The 22,914-nt window shown below is 42.4% G+C and overlaps 1 protein-coding gene across 1 annotated transcript in view; it reads right to left on the bottom strand.

Moving 5' to 3' along the window:
• The window catches only part of LOC128697397 (uncharacterized), a 75,562-nt gene that overhangs the window by 10,044 nt on the left and 42,604 nt on the right, over nucleotides 1-22,914 (bottom strand). The window contains exons 4-6 of the mRNA XM_053789018.2: nucleotides 21,777-21,874; nucleotides 9,162-9,313; nucleotides 7,381-7,578 (exon numbers count right to left, since the gene is read on the bottom strand). Of these exons, the coding sequence (XP_053644993.2) occupies nucleotides 7,381-7,578; nucleotides 9,162-9,313; nucleotides 21,777-21,874 (448 nt within the window). The remainder of the gene's footprint in view (nucleotides 1-7,380; nucleotides 7,579-9,161; nucleotides 9,314-21,776; nucleotides 21,875-22,914) is intronic.

The raw sequence follows: 22,914 nt of genomic DNA, 5'->3' as shown, positions 1-22,914 counted from the left end.
TGAACTGTGTTACAGATCGACACCATGCCTAACCCTTCTAGGGTAGGGTAGGTGCCTGAGCCCGAGCCTTTAGCTCATAAGACTGTCATTCCCATTAGCCCCCTTGGGGCGGGGATGGCAGACCAGAGAGGCCTAGCTTGTGGCTAGGCCAGGGAACAGTTGGTCCCAAAGATGAGGAGGTGCTTGTGCCTCCTCCCATGGGAGACTTGGGTCTCAGACACTCCCTAAAGAGGGAGCCAAGGCCGGGCCACCACTTGGACAAGGCCCGGGCCGGGAGAATACCGGCTAATCTTTAACTAACTGTGTTACAACAACACAAGAAATGTCCTATGACAACTACTGCAGAAAATAATGATTACACACAAATAATAACAATAAATATGATTCACAAATAAAGTGGAACCTCGGTTTTCATGATTAATCCGTTCGAAAAAGTCTGATGAGAACCGAATCCTACGAAAACTGAATCAATATTTCCCATAAGAAATAATGTAAATTCAATTAATTCGTCTTAATGTTGAATGAGAGGTGAGTAGTATTTATTTGTAAGAAGTCAGTGTAGGTAGCCGGTAGGTGTATCCCAGGTGAGCTACACCTTCCGGCTACCTACACTGCGGCCCAGAGCCACATTATTGCCATCGACATACCTTGTTCACTGAATTTAATCGCTTCTAACAACTACCTTTAGATGCCATCATAAACGAAGGGAGAAATAATGAATAATTCATGCAGAGAATTGTAAACAAAAGTGGGAGTGACTAGGCCAAACGCGGATTCATACATGTTTTCTTTGGTACTAGACCAGAGAAAACGTAATGTTTTCCCTCTGCCCGGCATATAAACATGTTTATATGCTATGAACATGTTGTCGAGCGGAAGGAAAACATTACATAATACTAATAATAATCACTCTTGGGCACATTAAATGTCTTATTTTACGTCAATACAGACATTTTCATTAATCCATCCTGGAGTTTACCTGGAGAGAGTTCCGGGGTTCAACGCCAATTTCGTACTTTGCTACGAGTTCTTTTTTTGGCCCCATAGTGGCTTATTTAGCAGTCGCATTCAATAAACAAGCACAAAAAACAATGGATTATTGGCCGAGTCATGCGGATGCATTTGGTACGGACCATTCTCAATTGTACAAAAACTGAGTACGAAACTATCAGAGTGCAAGTAATGTAATTCCCACCACTAGGACTCTAAGTCTGGCTACCCAATGTTCCTGAATAGCTTCAGAAATACCAGTTAGTGAGATCCAGTACACTCACAGGAGCCTACTAAATACTCAGCCCTAATTGATTTGGAATTAGAAGGAGCGAATGTTCGTGGTTTGATTAGTTTATGCAAGTTTCGACCCTCTTCTTCTGACAGCGTTTCGCTATGAATATGATAATGTTATACAATATCTACAAATTGATAAGAAAAACACATGTACAACAGTTAGGTATCTGTACTGTAAAATGTTTCTCCTACAGAATAGGCTTCTTCAGTCGAACTCAAAGAAGGCAGTAGAGATATAAAGACGATATAATCAGTTCATCACTCTGTAAGACGTAGTCCTCAAGGCTGATGGACTGATTACATCGTCTTTACATCTTTACTGCTTCTGCTACCTCCTCTTTATTCGACTTAAGAAGCCTACTGTGTAGGTGAAATGTTTCTGAATAAAGACACCTAACTGTTGCCCATGTATTTTTTTATCAACGTTTCAATGTTACTCTTCTCTCAACTCTACAATATCACATTTGTAAGTCTCTCTCTGTTGTGAAGGATGATGGCATCCTCAAGCAGTTTAGAACGTTTCTCTTCAACTGAGCAATAAAGGTAATACTGCAAGAATAATTTGTAATATTAATCATTCATGGTTCGACTGTAATTGTTTCAAGTTAAGATAAATAGAACTATAAATATAATATATTTTTTTCTGTCTATTCTGCACATGACACCATTTGATGTTTATTGTTATGAGCATCACAATGTATACTTCAAATTTTCAACATCTGCATTAATTTTCGAATTAAAAAATGAGTGCCATGACTTATGAAATGACATTTGATTAAATAAAGAAATTTAAGAAAATTCTGCGACATGTTTGGCAAAGTTGGCTGCAGCAGCACCAGGAAACGTTTTAATGTGAACGAGTATCACTCACAGTGAGAGTGAGTGAGTTGCCTCTTCCCAACAGCAGTTATAACTTCAATCATGTATGCAGGTTTTCACTTGTGTCCAAAAACGACGGCAACCATTACCATACAGCGCTCCGTGACCAATTTTTGTTTCCTCATCCTCAAAGGCATAACTTGAGTAACGAAATATATTTCCTATGAATATGTCATTAGACTTGGAACATACAAGGGAAAAGAGAAATATACGTTGTCTACCTAATTGAACATACAAGTTGGCCGTGGTCTTGTAGGCAAAGCTCTCGCTTCACACGCTGTGGGTCCTTGGAAACATTGGGCGTGTTTCCTTACACCTGTTTTCCCTGTTCGCTCATCAATAAAATGGGTACCTGAGCATTAGTCGACTGTTGTGGGTCACATCCTGGGACAAAATTGACCTAATTTGCCATAAATATCTGCATAACAAGCGGCTTTCTATATGGTAGTATGTCAGTGATGTCAGCTAGGCCTGTATACCTTGTGCATGTACTTGTAGAAAAAAAAAGATACATTCGTCGTTTGACCCTCGGGAAGAGCAGACGTGCGCAGAGACTGCCCCCTGCAGTCAGTGTCACTTTGGTTTTCACAAAATGGCGAAGCAGCGTCGACGCCGGGTGAACACTGTCAGCATTGAAGTGGTTCGTGGGGCTGTCTATGCCCATTCGCCTCAGTTTTTACTGCCGGCTATTATCAGGGATACGTACGGTATAGCGAATGAAGAGCTGTACGAGTGGCTTTGAATGAAGCCTATAGGATCTTCGTGAAGTTCCGTAATTCCAGTGTTTATGAGGATATCGTCACCAGATATCAAGACGTTAGTATGCCTGTGAATCCATCTGTAGCGGTGAGATTTCATGATGTGTTCCGATTTTTCACATGGGTGAAAATTAGGAATGTGCCTTTTGAAGCTGATGAGGCGGACCTGCGAGCTGTATTTGAGAAATACGAGACTGTTCATTTGGCAACGATGGGTATGTGGAAGGAGGGCTCGCATGCGGGGATGCCTGAGGGTAGCTTCTCGTTGAAGATGACTTTAAGGCATCCCATTCCTACTTATGTGCAACTGGAGGATTTCAGGACACATGCTGGTGACATATGCAGCACAACGACGTACATGTCGATTGTGTGGCGCCTGTGACCACATTGCAGTGCACTGTCCTCGTCAATGGGACGCACAAGAGATGGATCAACATCAGGAATTGCTGGAGGACCCGGGAACGACTGTGGTGGCACATACCGTGGAGACATCCGGACGTAAGGCGTGAAGTGTGGAAGTAGATGAAGTGATGTCACTGGAGGGTGGGTGCACCACGCTGCCGGGTGAGCGGGGATCTACTCGGCAGGAAAAGGTGACTGTGGGTCAGGTGCCACTTGGTGGAGGAGGGGACGAGGAGGTCACCTTTGATTCGGTGCTCCACAATCTGTTGGGTACCCCGAGAGACATCTCTGTGGAGGGCCTTGTGGGTGCTCTGGAGTCTGCTGAGAACCCCAAGCACGTGGAGGTGGATGTGTCGGAGACTGATGTAGATGTTGCCTTGTAAATTAGAACTGTAGTGGTGGAGGTGCATGAAGCAGGTTTCTAGGAGGTTGTTGGGAAGAGGAATCGAGTCTCTCGGAAGCGAGTGGCTGCTCCCGCAGACATGGAAGATGTGCTTACACCGGCACAGTGAATAGGGAAGAGGGTTTGGGGCGGTGTCGATGGGCATGGCCTTGGAGGGCCCAGGGGTAAAGGACCTGTGAAAGGAGGCCCAAGGGGCCTGACAGGTCCATGGGGGTGTTCAGAGGAATGGGGATAGAAGCTCAACTGTGCATAAAGGTAAACCTCCACTCACAGATTCAAGAGCCTCACTATGAGGCGCTTGGTTTCGAGAATTTATAGTTTGGTGTGGTGTGGATGTGGTGTTCGTCCAAGAACATAATCACAAGCCTGGATGCAAGTTGGCGATAGAGGGTTTTGTTGTCTATGTGGCTCACTCACTGCGTTTGAAAGGAGGTGTGGCAATTTTGCTAAGGGAGGCTGGCCCGTTTACTGTTCATCATTGGGAGGAGGGCAGGGATGGGAGGATTGTTAGTGTTGATGGGTCGTGGGGGAGGGAGAGGGTGTCTTTAGTGTGTGTTTATGGTCCGGCGGAGGGGAATGGTAGGGTTAAAAATTAATTTGTGCGAGATGTGTTGGTCTATCACTTGCCATTGCTATCAGCAGTCGCGGTGGTGGGAAGGGGATTGGAATTGTGTGATTCGGCATAAGGATGTGGAACCAGAGGGGTGGGGTTTTGTTCGAGAATATTGGGTGAATTGTTAAAAGGGGTGGATGTGGGGGGTGTGCAGCATGGGATGTCGCACACACTTTTGCATGGCAGGAATATGTGGCTAAACTGGATAGGAGTTATGTCACTAGAAAAGTTATGGTGAAGAGCATCTGTGTTGTGGATATGGGGTTGTCAAAAACGACCGTGATTGTTGTTTTGGTGCCGAAGGGTGTTAGTCAGTCAACAGTACGGGGCTACCGTATAATATCACTCATGTGTGGGGACTACAAAATATTTGCGAAGATACTGGGTAATTGCTTAAAGAGGGTCATCAGTAATCATCGAGGGACAATATGGGGTGCCGGGGCATTCTATGTATGAGGGGCATGGGGTCATCAGACATTTTATAGGGTGTGCATGTGGGAATGGGGGTGGGGTGTCAGTGATTGATTGGGAAGCAGCATATGATAGTGTTGAGAGAACAGCGTTGTGGAGCTTTATGAGAAGGCAGGAGTTTGGGGAGAAAATTGTGCAATGGGTGCATACATTATATAGGGAAGCCGGTATGTGTGTGCAGGTTAATGGAAGGGTGGGAACGTGTGTGAACCCTTTTTACAGGGCGGTGGAAAGGTGTGTCCACGAGGGTGAGTGGGAGGATAGGAGTGGTGGACGACCGGGTATCATAGGCTATATTGACTATACAACGGTTCTTGTGCATGGGAGGGAGGGTTTAGAGGGTTTGGGGAGGATCGTGGATGTTTTTGGAGCAGCAACAGGTAAGAAAGTGAATGTGGATAAGTCTAAACTTCTAGGATTGGGTTGGTGGAAAGGGGAAGGACATGTGCATGGAGGGGAGAGGTGGTGTGTAGTGGATAGGATTAAGATTTGTGCAATTGTGTATATGGCTGATGAGGAGATTGTGAGGGAGGAAAATTCCACATGTGTTGTGAATAAGGTGCTGGGGCACTTGAATGGGGTAAGGTCGACACATCTTTCTTGACACCAGTGGGTCATTGTGGTAAATGTTCTTCTGTTTGGCAAATTATGGCATGTAGCTGCAGTGTATCCTTTGGTGTCTGGGGATGTTCGGAGACTGTTGGGTAAAGTTTTTAGATATATATGGGGTTTGGGGTGTGATTGGTAAAGGAGGGAGGTAGTGACACTTCTGGCAGTCAAGGGAGGGCTGGGGTTAATTTCCCTGGGTAATAGGTTAAAAGGTGTTTATGTTAAGCATGAGTTCAGGTGAGAGTGCAGGGAGGGGGGAGGGTTGTGTATGGTGTGAGAGGACATTCAACAGTGGTGGAGGGGGAAGGACTTATGAGATTGTGAAGCAATTTTGCGGGTATTTTTGCAGGCCAGTGCGACAACAAACATACGGGTGGGGTCAGTGGAGAGGAGGGTTTGGCCTCAGGTGGCGGTCACTGTGGAAGGAGCATACCCTATGTATGTGTAGGACGACATTTGGCGTCGTTTGATTAATCATGATCACATGTGAGGGAAGTAATGTTTCAGTTTCTACATGGGATCTTACCGTCTTGGGTGGTTTTACAGAACAGACTGATTCGGGAGGGTGGAATGTGTACATTTTGTGGGGAAGAGGAGTCTGCTTTCCATGTAGTCTACTTCTGTGAGCGTTTAGGAGTCGTGAGGGAATGGATGGGAAGGGTGTTTCGATTGGTAGGGGGGGTTATCGGTGTTGAGCCTGGATGTGGGAGGGGTGGAGGACAGGGTTCAAAGGGCAGTGGCTTATGTAGTTGTTGATTTTGTTCATGTGTCATGGGCAATGCGAGAGATGATGGTAGGAGAATGGCGCAAGGCATTAGCAGCATCTTTTTATAAAACTAAGTGTAGCAATAAAGAAATATACGGGGGAAGGTGGGAGAGGGATTTTCCAGGTGGTTACAGGGTTTTTACCTAGGGGGATTTGTGGAAGCTGTAGTTGTAAGGGGTAGGAATGGGCTGGTCTCCCAGGGGAAGAGACATATTTTGAGTGTGAACCGAGAATGTTTGCCAAGGAAAGAGCACCTGTTTACGGGGAGTACGTGCCATGTGGATTGAGGGGAAGGGGTTGAAGATTTGCATGTGGGGGTGATACACCTATGGGTGTAAAGTTCTAGGGATCTGGTGTGCATGTAGGTTGAGGTTTTGGAATGGCGCTAGGTGAAGTTGTTGGAACACAACTTGGTGCAATTAAGACATAATTTATTGTTTATTTTTTTTATCTAACTTCTATGTACGATATGTTTCATTTGTGCATGTAAGACGCTGCTTATCATGTATTGTATTTTGGAGTCTCTCAGATTGGGGACTATGCTGTGACGTTATATATGAAATTCTGTATTACCTGTGTTTCTGTAAGGAGTTATTATAATTTTCTGCTGTGATTCTTATGACCACCTTACTAGGTCGCAACGTTTAGATTGTAATTTTGGAGAAGCCTTTCGTGTATGATGACTCAGTGGACTCGGGTCGGGTCCTAGATGTGTAACGTATGGAGAATGTTCAGGTATGGTTTAGTGTGTCTGGTGTGTGGTTGAGGGGGGGAATGTGGGTAGTGTTGCCGCATGTGTGGCCTTTTTATGTTTCTTTATTTTCTTTTGTGTAACCTATATTTAGGAACATGGAGGCACTGTTTTACATGTTCTGTATAGTCCTTGTGGCTTAGCGCTTCTTTTTCAATGAGTGGATTGTGTAGTCACGGTTACCTTTGTTTCTCAACTGTATTTTTACATATACCTATATGTATCTATATTCAATATGTACCTGAAGTTTTAAATAAAATAAAAAAAAAAATGTTCTGCATAACAAGCGGCTTTCTATATGGTAGTATGTCAGTGATATCAGCTAGGACTATATACCTTGTACATGTACTTGTAGAAAAAAAAAAAAGATATTACAAGGGAAAAAGGGATATATACATTGTTTTCTAATTTCATTTACAGATATGGTTACCAATAACTTACCATGTGACCTCAGGAACTCTTTCTCCAGCATGGAAAAGGAAATATTGCAGAGTTGGGTTTTGTCTACATGCCTTCCAGGTACTGATGGAGAGATGAAATAAATGGGTGAACCATTCCTTTGCAGCTTGTCAATGTACATTTGCAGTGTCTGTGGGAGGTCCTTCAGTCTTACCAGGTCGGCACCCTTCCATTCGCGAACTGGAATTGTAACAGTTATAAAGTACTTATTATATTATCCCTGAAAACTGAAGCAAAAGTGTTATTGAAAAATCAAAGAATGAAATCATTTATTTTATTATATTTCAGTAAAAGTATTGAACTTGTAGGAGACATACACCCCCTGGGAAGTGGAAGGAATATTAAAACATTAAATTTATGCTGATCCACAATGGTGGACACAGTTCCGCTAATCTGCTAACCGCTAATTAGTGGAACTAACTTTTTGCTTAGCGGATTAGCATTTTCGCTAACTTCGGAAACCGTTAGCGGACCAATTAGCTTCCAGTAAGTAAAGTTCCGCTAGCTTTGAATCCACTAAACAAAAATTCATGCGTTGTTGGTAGTCGGCGCAGTTTGTTTCTGTCTGTTGTTGGCGTTTCTCTAACAGTCAGGCACGCTATTAACTGCGTGTAAAAGTGACTTGTCAACACAGCAGCAGCAGCATCTGAACAACATTGTTATAGTCTTACAGTGTCAGCGATCACCGGGGTGAGTTGCCACTTATCGTTATGAACAGAGGAGACGTTTCTGTTCCGTCTGAGGGTGTTGTTGAGGAGTCTGCAGCGGTTGTGGTTAAAGCAGAGACTACTCAGGCTGAGGGCTAGGAGTCGCAGAACCCGTGGCCCCACCTATAGGCAAAGATATCTTGAGGGCCAAGAGAGCCACCCTGTCAGCCTTGAGAGGCTGATGCTCATGAAGGGCAACCAGCATCACATCAAAGGGATGAAGAAGGCCCAGCCAGAGTAGTAATCAGCCCAGCCATCATCTGATCTTGGCATGATACCCATCCTATGCATTTTGTACAGTAAATAAAGTATATGTTGGATTTAAACTGATATTTGATTTCATTTGTTCATTTAACTATTTGTGTGCACCTGTATGACTGGATCGCTGGTGCAGCGATAAGTTGTGTGCACCTGTATGTCTGCATCGCTGGTGCAACGATAAGTTGTGTGCACCTGTATGTCTGTATCGCTGGTGCAGCGATAAGTTGTGTGCACCTGTATGTCTGTATCGCTGGTGCAACGATAAGTTGGCCTTAAAGGTTTGAAGTTTAAGCACGATTTTCAACTACTTGTTTGTAGTTAACTGGGTTCAAAATCTAAATTAAGTTAAATGCAAACATGAACAGAAACAGAATAATACGAACGAATACAATGAGCAACTGGAAGTACTGAAGAGAACAGTCAAATAAGGTAACTCAGTGTATTCGGGTGCTATGGGACTTCAGTACAACGACAAGTGTCCTCGCCGGTCACTCACGTTACATCACAAAATTAAACAATAGCTATTTTCGCACTAGCGCCACTTGATTATCATATGACCTTGACATTCTATATCTCATTAGGAAGCTCTCCGGATCTGTTCTAAAAGTCTTAAAAGTGGAAGTAAAAATTTATGTGAAAAAGTTAGCGGTTAGCATTAGCGTTAGCGGCCTATTTTTTTTAGTTTGCGGATTAGCAGTTAACAATGTTAACAATGGGTTAGCTGTGCCCACCACTGCTAATCCACCAGAAAAAAATCCAAATTTCTCCTGACAAACAAATGACACCTTCCGCTACCTGCAATTTGTGCTGCCAAGTCAACACTGATTCTGCGACCATCTCTTGTTGTAATTTCCAAGTCAAGAGCAGCAAGACCTTCCTTATACTTAACACTTTGCACCTGTTGAACCATTTTCCTGGACGTCACTATGTCCACACATCTACTCAATCTGCAAGTAAGGCATAAGGAAGATACATTGTTGAAGTGGAAGCTGCATACGACAGAACAAGTCATTTACGTATTCTGAAACAGAACTGACACGAATTTAATTATTTTCCATTACATTTATGATCCAGATTTCTTTTCGTAATATTTGGAAACATGAAATATACAAAAATATGCAACACACATGCCTTGTGTGTGTATATATATATATATATATATATATATATATATATATATATATATATATATATATATATATATATAAAATGTCGTGCCCAATAGGCAGAACTTGCGATCTTGGCTTAAATAGCAACGCTCATCTTGCCATATAGGACAAGTGAAAATTTGTGTATGCAATAATTTCGCCAAAATCATTCTGAACCTAAAGAAAAAAATATATTTCACTGTGTTTGTTTAGTATTAAATTATTGTAAACAAATCTAAAATATATTTAGTTGGGTTAGGCTAAAATAAATTGTTCTTGTTATAATAAGGTTAGGTAAGTTTTCTAAGATTCTTTTGTAGCAAAATTATAAATTTTTACATTAACATTAATGAAAAAAAATATATCTTTAAACGTATAAGAGAAAATTTTAGAAAGGACTTAATTTTAAATGAGTTCTTGCTAATTGACCAGTTTTACATATTCGGCACGACATATATATATATATATATATATATATATAGGTGAAACTGGTAATTTGCAAGAACTCGTTTAAAAAAGTCCTTTCTAAAATTTTCTCTTATATATTTAAAGATTTTTTTTTTCATTTATGTTAATGCAAAAATTAATTTTGTTGCAAAAGAATATTGGAAAACTTACCTATCCTTCTTATAACAAGCGCAATTTAATCTAGTATAATCCAGTTGAATATATTTTATACAAGTTTACAATAATTTGATAAATGCAATGCAATGAAATATATTTCTTTGGATAGGTTCAGAATTATTTTTGCAAAATTATTACATACTTAAATTTTCGCTTTCCTTATTCGGCCTCAAGACACCACACAATGTACATGTCACCTTATCCACTTAGACATCAATCCTACAAACAACATGAGCCTAGCAAACTAGGCTTGTTTTCTTGTTGCAAGGGCACTCGTTGCAGTGGTATGCTCAAGAACTAATTTCAGCCTCCTCCTCTTTGAATAACCTCAACAAGCAGTCTGTATAGCAGTAAAACCACGAAACAAGTGGTTTTGTCCTGGTGTCGAATCCTCGCCTGCTGTAATTTGGTAAAAGATTCAGAACCACTCGTTTCATGGTTTCGCTGCTATGTAAACTGCTTGTTGAGGCGGGTACTCAAACAGGAGGAGGCTGAAATTAATCCGTGAGCATATCACTACCATGGGTGTCCTCGCAACACGAACCAAGCCTAGTTTGGTAACCTCGCATAGTTTGTAGGCTCGATGGCTGAGCGGATAAGGTGACATGTACATTGTATTCTCTTGAGGCGGGACTATGTGTCATGGGGTCGAATCCTGGCTTGCTACAGTTTGGTAAATACATACATATTATTGTGAACATCATATATATATATATATATATATATATATATATATATATATATATATATATATATATATATATATATATATATATATATATAGATCAGTGTTTGTGTATATTTCGCCTGCTTTTGCGAATTCCTTGCATATATATATATATATATATATATATATATATATATATATATATATATATATATATATATATAATTATTTAAAACGTAATATTACAACATAAAAATTAAATATATAGAAAGCCACCATCCCTTAACAAACAGGTATCCAAAATAGAAATCATAAGCCCAGTACACCATATAAATTGCTCAACATTCGGACAGTCGCTATATACACTTGGAGTCACCTAGGATGTTCATCATGCATAAATAAAAATCAGATAAGAGCTTTGTGGCCACATATGTCATCCTAGTACAAAAATGCACTACAAGACATGCTATAATAAATCATATACCACTATCTCCTCCACCATAATACATATTATATAATCACATAGCTAGACCTATAGCATATATGTTTACCAACATATTTTATAATACTTAAAACATTATGACAAAATATTACAAAACATCAATACACGATGTTACATTACAGTGGTTCGAGCCCATAATAACAATATATAAATGTTACATTACAGTGGTACAAACCCATAATAACAATATATAAATGTTACATTACAGTGGTACAAACCCATAATAACAATATATAAATGTTACATTACAGTGGTACAAACCCATAATAACAATATATAAATGTTACATTACAGTGGTACAAACCCATAATAACAATATATAAATGTTACATTACAGTGGTACAAACCCATAATAACAATATATAAATGTTACATTACAGTGGTTCAAACCCATAATAACAATATATAAATGTTACATTACAGTGGTACAAACCCATAATAACAATATATAAATGTTACATTACAGTGGTACAAACCCATAATAACAATATATAAATGTTACATTACAGTGGTACAAACCCATAATAACAATATATAAATGTTACATTACAGTGGTTCAAACCCATAATAACAATATATAAATGTTACATTACAGTGGTACAAACCCATAATAACAATATATAAATGTTACATTACAGTGGTTCAAACCCATAATAACAATATATAAATGTTACATTACAGTGGTACAAACCCATAACAATATATAAATGTTACATTACAGTGGTACAAACCCATAATAACAATATATAAATGTTACATTACAGTGGTACAAACCCATAACAATATATAAATGTTACATTACAGTGGTACAAACCCATAATAACAATATATAAATGTTACATTACAGTGGTACAAACCCATAACAACAATATATAAATGTTACATTACAGTGGTACAAACCCATAATAACAATATATAAATGTTACATTACAGTGGTACAAACCCATAATAACAATATATAAATGTTACATTACAGTGGTTCAAACCCATAATAACAATATATAAATGTTACATTACAGTGGTACAAACCCATAATAACAATATATAAATGTTACATTACAGTGGTTCAAACCCATAATAACAATATATAAATGTTACATTACAGTGGTACAAACCCATAACAATATATAAATGTTACATTACAGTGGTACAAACCCATAATAACAATATATAAATGTTACATTACAGTGGTACAAACCCATAACAATATATAAATGTTACATTACAGTGGTACAAACCCATAATAACAATATATAAATGTTACATTACAGTGGTACAAACCCATAACAATATATAAATGTTACATTACAGTGGTACAAACCCATAATAACAATATATAAATGTTACATTACAGTGGTACAAACCCATAACAATATATAAATGTTACATTACAGTGGTACAAACCCATAATAACAATATATAAATGTTACATTACAGTGGTACAAACCCATAACAATATATAAATGTTACATTACAGTGGTACAAACCCATAATAACAATATATAAATGTTACATTACAGTGGTACAAACCCATAACAATATATAAATGTTACATTACAGTGGTACAAACCCATAACAATATATAAATGTTACATTACACTGGTACAAACCCATAATAACAATATATAAATGAAAACAAAACATATAACGTAAATCGCAACACAAGGAAGCATATAGTTTAACATGCAGACATAAAACAGATGCTCATGGAAAACTAGAAATGAAACATTATAACAACCCGTATGCAACATCCCTGTGCAAATAGTTACTATAAGAATACAACACACACTACAACCCCCCCTCCCCCCCCTATTCCCAACAGCTGTATCTGCCGTCACCATCATAACCAAAACTATAAAATAACATTAATTAACATGGTTGAAAATATAAACATTCTGAAACACGCTTCATACATAACATTCCTGCATAACCCAGGAAATACAAATGCATAAACACATGTATTACATACGTACAAAAATCACAATGAATACAGCGGTATACACAGGCACAACATACCTCTCCAAACACGTAATTAAACACCTACATAACAATACAGCATAATAAAATAGTCTACGTAAACATTCCATCACTTCATAGAAGCACTAAGTATTAATAATAATATATATAAAAATTAAAATCCAATAAAATCCAAAAAAAAACAAAAATCAACGTATCTTAATACAGAAGCTTTCTTAAACATGCTTCATACATAGCCACACCCTGCAAGACACAGCCACACCCTGCAAGACACAGCCACACCCTGCAAGACACATAGCCACACCCTGCAAGACACTGCCACACCCTGCAAGACACAGCCACACCCTGCAAGACACAGCCACACCCTGCAAGACACAGCCACACCCTGCAAGACACAGCCACACCCTGCAAGACACAGCCACACCCTGCAAGACACAGCCACACCCTGCAAGACACAGCCACACCCTGCAAGACACAGCCACACCCTGCAAGACACAGCCACACCCTGCAAGACACACAGCCACACCCTGCAAGACACACAGCCACACCCTGCAAGACACAGCCACACCCTGCAAGACACACAGCCACACCCTGCAAGACACACAGCCACACCCTGCAAGACACACAGCCACACCCTGCAAGACACAGCCACACCCTGCAAGACACAGCCACACCCTGCAAGACACAGCCACACCCTGCAAGACACAGCCACACCCTGCAAGACACAGCCACACCCTGCAAACCACAGCCACACCCTGCAAGACACATAGCCACACCCTGCAAGACACATAGCCACACCCTGCAAGACACATAGCCACACCCTGCAAGACACATAGCCACACCCTGCAAGACACAGCCACACCCTGCAAGACACAGCCACACCCTGCAAGACACAGCCACACCCTGCAAGACACAGCCACACCCTGCAAGACACAGCCACACCCTGCAAGACACAGCCACACCCTGCAAGACACAGCCACACCCTGCAAGACACAGCCACACCCTGCAAGACACAGCCACACCCTGCAAGACACAGCCACACCCTGCAAGACACACAGCCACACCCTGCAAGACACACAGCCACACCCTGCAGACACAGCCACACCCTGCAAGACACACAGCCACACCCTGCAAGACACACAGCCACACCCTGCAAGACACATAGCCACACCCTGCAAGACACACAGCCACACCCTGCAAGACACACAGCCACACCCTGCAAGACACATAGCCACACCCTGCAAGACACACAGCCACACTCCTGCAACACACACAGCCACACCCTGCAAGACACACAGCCACACCCTGCAACACACACAGCCACACCCCTGCAAGACACACAGCCACACTCCTGCAACACACACAGCCACACCCCTGCAAGACACACAGCCACACCCCTGCAACACACACAGCCACACCCCTGCAAGACACACAGCCACACCCTGCAAGACACACAGCCACACCCCTGCAAGACACATAGCCACACCCCTGCAAGACACATAGCCACACTCCTGCAACACACATAGCCACACCCCTGCAAGACACACAGCCATACTCCTGCAACACACACAGCCACACCCCTGTAAGACACACAGCCACACCCCTGCAAGACACACAGCCACACCCCTGCAAGACACACAGCCACACCCCTGCAACACACACAGCCACACCCCTGCAAGACACATAGCCACACCCCTGCAAGACACATAGCCACACCCCTGCAAGACACACAGCCACACTCCTGCAACACACACAGCCACACCCCTGCAAGACACACAGCCACACCCCTGCAACACACACAGCCACACCCCTGCAAGACACACAGCCAACTCCTGCAACACACACAGCCACACCCCTGCAAGACACATAGCCACACCCCTGCAAGACACATAGCCACACCCCTGCAAGACACATAGCCACACCCCTGCAACACACATAGCCACACCCTGCAAGACACAGGAAGTACATTTGTTAAAAATGATACATTAGCATAATAAGAACTTTCACAGTCATCGTGCACACAAGACGCTCACAGTCACATAAAGTACCAGACTTCATACCTTGCTAAATTAAAGCTCCATCTTACTCATACCAGTTTCCTGAAGGGAATCTGACTACCTCACAACCCCCGTGTTTCTCATATCCCCAAATTAAAATAAGAAGAATCATAAACTTCCCCACCACCAGGTTCTCAACCCCTCACTTCGCATAATACATATCATTAAAAATTCCCTGACACCACGCCACTCACTTGACCCACACAACTCGCATTACACCTCTTGTCCTCCAAATGCACCAGTCACGCCCGCGCCTTCCTCAAGAAGCCAGCCTCGTCACATCCCCTGAATTTGTAATGCCCATAAGTCCTCCACTCGAAAGCTACGATATCCATCTGAAAATTTGAAATGCCATCTATTTCCAGTGATATCCTTATTCCTCCTTTGTGTCCCATAAAATATCGCTGCCAGGGCTCTAATTCGCTCCCCCACCGGCGCTCTCCGTAAAACCCACGAAGTATACACGAAGTCGGCTACCAGATAACCCATCGCATTTTGTACAGGCACCCCCACATCCAAGCTTAATGCCCGTAGAATACAAATACCACCCCCACCCACCATACGTAAAACTCTGCTAAACCACTCTCTCACTGGTTCCAACCTTTCACAAAAATATACTGCATGGAAAACAGTGTCAATACCCCCACACTCACAACATTCCCGCCCCTCCTGCACACGCCTATTACCTAATACCTCCCCCGACGGCAATATATTATGGAGAAATTTAAACATTACCTCCCGCACCACAGCCTTCAATCGCAACCCTTACCTGGAGGTTACCTGGAGGTTATTCCGGGGATCAACGCCCCCGCGGCCCGGTCCACGACCAGGCCTCCCGATGGATCAGGGCCTGATCAACTAGGCTGTTACTGCTGGCCGCACGCAGTCCGACGTACGAGCCACAGCCTGGCTGATCCGGCACTGACTTTAGGTATCTGTCCAGCTCTCTCTTGAAGGCAGCCAGGGGTTTATTGGCAATTCCCCTAATGCTTGATGGGAGGCTGTTGAACAGTTTTGGGCCCCGGACACTTATGGTGTTTTCTCTTAGTGTACCAATGGCGCCCCTACTTTTTATTGGCGGCATTTTGCATCGCCTGCCCAGTCTTTTACTTTCATAGGGAGTGATTTCTGTGTGCAGATTTGGGACCATTCCTTCCAAGATTTTCCAAGTGTAGATTATGATATATCTCTCCCTCCTGCGTTCCAACGAGTACAAGTCAAGTGCTTTCAAGCGTTCCCAGTAGTTAAGGTGCTTGACAGAACTTATACGTGCAGTAAAGGATCTCTGTACACTCTCTAGATCTGCGATTTCACCTGCTTTGTATGGAGATGTTAATGTACAGCAGTATTCCAGCCTAGAGAGAACAAGTGATTTGAAAAGGATCATCATGGGCTTGGCATCTCTCGTTTTGAAAGTTCTCATTATCCATCCTATCATTTTCTTTGCACGTGCGATCGTGGCACTGTTGTGATCCTTGAAAGTGAGATCCTCAGACATTACTACTCCCAGGTCCCTTACATTATTTTTCCGCTCTATTGTATGGCCGGAGTCAGTAGTATACTCTGTTCTAGTTATTATCTCCTCCAGTTTTCCATAACGGAGTAGCATACATCGGATACAAACCCACAACCCTAGCAACTACCTCCCCACCACCCACCCGAGCCAGTGTACCTATCTTAACCCCGCAGGGTTCCCTTGCATAACACAACAACCTCAACATTCCCTCACACACCTGAACATCCCTACCCCTCGCCCAACGTACCAAGTCCCTTCTCACCCATGCCAAACCTGTACCTGTGATTCTGCCCTCCCTCAAATAACTATGTTTAACGTACATGCCCAACAACCTTTGATGCAGCGCCATTAACCCCAGCCCTCCCTGGCGTACCGGTAGACACACAACATCTCTCGACAACCAATCACAACCCGAACCCCAAATATATTGATACACGCGCTTCAACAGACGCTTCTCATCACATGTTTCCAAGGGATATATACCTGCCACATGCCACAGCTTACTATACAGTTTCACATTCACCACAATAGCATGCTGGTGCAGCGTCAAACCTCCTGTACGCAAACCCGCTAATCTACCCAAAACCCTATCCACAGCTTCTTTCAAATTCACCTTCCGTGCCTCCAGGATATTTTCCATGTGAACAACCCCTCATACCTTAAGTCTACTTACCAGGGACCAACCTTCACCCTGTTCGTATACCTCACCCACACCATCCCCCACCCTCAATAACATCGACTTATCTCTATTATGCGACATCTCTGTTGCCATGCCAAAACTCTCCGCCAACTCACTAACTCTAGGTAAATCTTCAGACCTTCTAAATAGCACTGTGGTGTCAACATATCCAACGATCCCCGGTTCCACAGACACCCCATCCCTCACCATCCCTTCCCGTATGCCCCAACGCACAGCCCTATAGAACGGGTCTTGGAGCAATGCAAAGAGAAGCTGCGACACAGGGCATCCCTGCCTTAAGCCCCTTTCCATCCTAACAGGCTGACCTAATCTACCATTCACTTGTACCCTAACCGTTGCCTGCTCATACAACACCTTAGTCCAACTGACGATTTCCCTCCCAAACCCCTGCCATTGCATAAACTTCCACAATGCCTCACGCTCCACAGAGTCATACGCTGCATGTCAATCTAATGCTAAAACCCCACCCTTGATGTTTCCCCCACTTTCATCTATAAACCTACGTATAATCCCCTGCCCCACACACATCGAATGCCCAGGCACTCCATATTGACCCTCATCCAAAACGCTGGCAAGAACACCTTTCAACCTATTTCCCAACACTTTAGCAAAGATCTTGTAATCACCACACATTAAGGTGATCGAACGGTAGTCATGCACACATTCACAGGACTTTTTTTAAGGGACCATGACCACTACACCCGTTCTCTGCTGTTCCCCCAACCTACCCCTGGTTTTCATGGCATTAAATAACTCCACTAAAAACCCACGCAAACACTCCCAGTTTTCCCTATAAAAATCCACCTCAGACTGGGCCCCCGCGGCCCGGTCTGAGTCCAGGCCTCATGGTGGATCAGGGTCTGATCAGCCAGGCTGTTACTGCTGGCTGCACGCAAGCTGACGTACGAACCACAGCCCGGTTGGTCAGGTTCTGACTTTAGGTGCCTGTCCAGTGTCTTCTTGAAGACAGCCAGGGGTCTATTGGTAATCCCCCTTATGTATGCTGAGAGGCAATTGAACAGTCTTGTGCCCCTGACACTTATTATGTTGTCTTTCAGTGTACTCGTGGCGCCCCTGCTTTTCATCGGGGGAATGTTGCATCTCCTGCCGAATCTTTTGCTTTCATAGGGAGTGATTTTCGTGTGCAGATTTGGAACCAATCCCTCCAGGACCTTCCAAGTGTATATTATCATGTATCTCTCTCGCCTGCGTTCCAGAGAATACAGATCAAGAACCTTCAACCATTCCCAGTAGTTTAGGTGCCTTATCGTACTTATGTGTGCCGTGAAAGTTCTTTGTACACTCTCCAGGTCTGCAATGTCGCCAGCCTTGAAGGGGGCCGTTAGTGTACAGCAGTATTACAGCCAAGAGAACACAAGCGATTTGAAGAGAATCATCATGGGCTTGGCGTCCCTAGTTTTGAAGGTTCTCATTATCCATCCTATCATTTTCCTAGTGGATGATGTAGATACATTGCTGTGGCCTTTGAAGGCGAGATCCTCTGACATTATCACTCCCAGGTCCTTCACATTACTTTTCCACTCTATTGTATGGTTAGAATTTGTGGTATACCCTGACACATTTTTAATTTCTTCAAGTTTTCCATATGTCCGCTTGGAGTCTCGCAGTGTCTTCAATGGAGGTCACTGGCATGGTGATCCAGGTGTCATCCGCAAATGAAGACACAGAGCTATGGCTTACATCTCTGTCAGAAATGAGGATGAGGAATAGAATGGGAGCGAGTACTGTGCCTTGTGGAACTGAGCTTTTTACCGTAGCTGCCTCAGACTTTACTGTTTACTATTACTCTTTGTGTTCTATTTGTCAGGAAGTTGTAGATTCATCTACCAACTTTTCCCGTTATTTCTTTATCCCGTATTTTGTGTGCTATTACACCTTGGTCACACTTGTCGAAAGCTTTTGCAAAGTCTGTGTATACTACATCTGTATTTTGTTTATCCTCTACAGCATCCAGAACTTTGTCATAGTAGTCCAGTAGCTGGGACAGGCAGGAGCGACCTGCTCTAAACCCGTGTTGCCCTGGGTTGTTTAACTGATGGGTATCTAGGTGGTTGGCTATCTTGCTTCTTAGAACCCTCTCAAAGATTTTTATGATATGAGATGTTAGTGCTATCGGTCTGTAATCTTTGCAATTGCTTTACTGCAACCTGTGTGGAGTGGGGCTATGTCTGTTGTTTTTAGTGTGTTGGGATGACCCCTGTGTCCATTGTCCATCTCCATAAAATGCTGAAGGCACGCGATAGGGACTTCTTGCAGTTCTTGATGAACACGGAATTCCACGAGTCTGGGCCTGGGGCAGAGTGCATGGGCATGTCATTAATTGCCTCTTCTAAGTCTTGTGGATTTAGAATAATATCCGAGATTTTTGGGATGACCAAATTTGGGTTTCGTTCATAAAGAATTCATTTGGATTGTCGAGCCTTAGAGTGAGCAGTGACTCGCTGAACACTGAGTCATATTGGGACTTTAGTATCTCAGTCATTTCTTGGCTGTCATCTGTGTATGTCCCATCCTGCTAAGCAGGGGACCAATACTGGATGTTGTTTTTCCCATAGATTTGGCATAAGAGAAGAAGTATTTTTTTTTAATTTCCTTTATGGCTTTTAGTTCTTCCTGTGATTCTCGTCTCCTATAAGATTCCTTCAGCTTAAGTTTGATATTTGCAGTTTCATTGACTAGTGCCTCCTTTCGTATTTCAGATATACTGACCCCACTCAGCAGCTCTGTGACTGCACCTTCGTCTGTATAAGGAACGTCTCTCTCCTAGTTTACATCCTCTCTTTCTTTTTCTTAATGGAATGTGTCTTGAGCAGATCTCAAGAACCACAGAATTCATTTTTGTCAAGGCAGATGATCGGGTCCGTGTTGTTTAGGATATCTTCCCAGCTTGTTTCATTTAGGACATGGTTTACTTGATCCCATTGTATGTTTTTGTTATTGAAATTGAATTTCGTGAAGAGACCTTCATGACTGCTTACATTTTGCTGGTCCAGAGCCCTGTGCATACATGTCTGTATCTTTCTTATGTTGTGATCTGAGTGAATTGTCTTTGATACAGTTATATTACGTATCTGATCGTCATTGTTAGTGAAGATGAGGTCCAGCGTATTTTCTAGTCTTGTAGGATCTACTATTTGCTGGTTTAAGGTGAATTTGGTGCACAGATGTTTGTGTGTGAATTTTCATCTGAGCTGCCGCCTGGGATGATCTCTGCTAAAACATTATTTGCTATACTCCTCCATTTTAGGTGTCTCAGGTTGAAATCTCCTAGGCAAGAGTTGGGAGATTTTCCAAACAGTGGACACTTTTCTCAAGCTGCTCCTGGAATTGCTGGGAAGTTACATCTGGAGGCTTGTATACTACCACAATGACAGGTGGATGGGGTTAGTGAATGTGAGGTGGATGAAGTTAGTGAAGAAAACAGGTTAGGAGCAGGTATAGGAAGAACTATCAGTGAGGAAGTTTTCAGGTCCAGCTTAAAAGGAAGGAAATCACTTTTTCCTTTCTCCAGGACAATTGTGCTTATGTTTGTAAGGTGTATGTGTGTGTGTATTTGTGTGTACTAACCTAATTTTGGTTGCAGGGGTCGATTCGTAGCTCCTGGCCCCGATTCTTCACTGGTGGCTGCTACGTAATCCTCCTTGCTCCATGAACTTAATCATGCCTCTTCTTTAAGATATGTATAGATCCTGCCTCCACCAACTCCCTCCGCAGACTGTTCCACATCCTGACAACTCTGTGACTGAAGAAATACTTCCTAACATCCCTATGGCTCTTCTGAGTCTTCAGCTTTCAACTGTGACTCCTCATTAGTATGTCCCATCTGTGGAACATCCTATCTCTGTCCACCTTGTCGATTCCTCTCGGTATTTTATGTTATGTTCCCCCTGTTTATCCTGTCCTCCAGTATCGTCAGGTCGATTTCCCTTAACCTCTCCTCGTAGGTCATGCCCCTGTGTGTGTGTGTGTGTGCTCACCTAGTTGTACTCGCCTAGTTGTGGTTGCAGGGGTCGAATCATAGCTCCTGGCCCCGCCTCTTCACTGGTCGCTACTGGGTTACTCTCCCTGAACTGTGAGCTTTATCATACCTCTGCTTGTGTGTGTGTGTGTGTGTGTGTGTGTGTGTGTGTGTGTGTGTGTGTGTATGTGTATGTGTGTGTGGGCGTTTAGTATGTTACTACAGATGTACAATACTTACTCTTCGAAAGCTTGCTTTTGAAGCTTAACAGCATCCAGGTAGCCATGACGTGGCGGCTTCCATTTTAAGCGGAAGAACCCACTGCTATCACGCTCCACCTTCGAGAGAATTACAACAATTATTGAAACACATTAATAAAGTAAAACGCAAACCCTAGTTTAAGTAAATATTGATGGCAGAAGGAATAGTGACACCGACAATAAGCATGGAAGGGATATATAGTGGATATATGAACACACGTTCGTAGCCTTCCTATATACTGCAAACTTAAAGAATCTATCAACCCTGTGGCTCACAACATCTAAAAATGGAAGTTTAAAGTCCACTTCTTTCTTTACGGTGAATTTAATAGATGGGACAAGAGATTTAGGTCAGTTTGAAGGGAAATATTACTCTCAAAGGCAGGGAATGGCTATGGGAAATCCATTGCTTCCACTATTAAGCAATTTGTATACGGAATTTTTTACGATTAAGCTGTTGAATGATATCCTTACCGAGACTTAACTCTCTTGTCTCCTCTATTAAATTCACCACAGAAGAAGTAAACCTTAAAACTTCCATTTTTAGATGTTCTGATCCACAGGGTTTATAGAATGTTTAAGCTTACAGTATATAGGAAGGCTACGAACGTGTGTTCATATATCCACTGCTACTCCAACCATGAAACTAGAATAAACAGAAGTGATTTTCTTATTATTTTTGAGAGCTTACAGATTGTGTAGCCCTAAATTAGGAAAATCTTCGATATTGCTAAAAAAAACTATGTCATCCTAAGGAGTTTGTAAAGACTGCTGATGACACCAAAATAGGCCGTCCAATTCATTCCAATGAGGACACTAGAGCACTCCAGGATGATTTGAATAGACTGATGCAATGGTCGGAGAAGTGGCAGATGCAGTTTAATATTGACAAATGCAAAGTTCTAAATGTTGGACAGTTAAATAACCATGCCACATATAAACTAAATAATGTAGTTTATATGGACTACAGGATTTAGGAGTTCTGGTTAGCAGTAATGTAAAACCAAGACAACAGTGCATTAGTGTTCGCAATAAAGCTAACAGAATTCTTGGCTTCTTATCTAGAAGTATAAATAATAGAAGTCCTCAGGTTGTTCTTCAACTCTATATATCCTTGG

Source organism: Cherax quadricarinatus, chromosome 44, assembly GCF_038502225.1.
Source record: "Cherax quadricarinatus isolate ZL_2023a chromosome 44, ASM3850222v1, whole genome shotgun sequence".
Taxonomy (NCBI): domain Eukaryota; kingdom Metazoa; phylum Arthropoda; class Malacostraca; order Decapoda; family Parastacidae; genus Cherax; species Cherax quadricarinatus.
The sequence above is the reverse complement of the archived record's forward strand: the minus strand, read 5'-3'. Positions and strand labels throughout refer to the sequence as shown.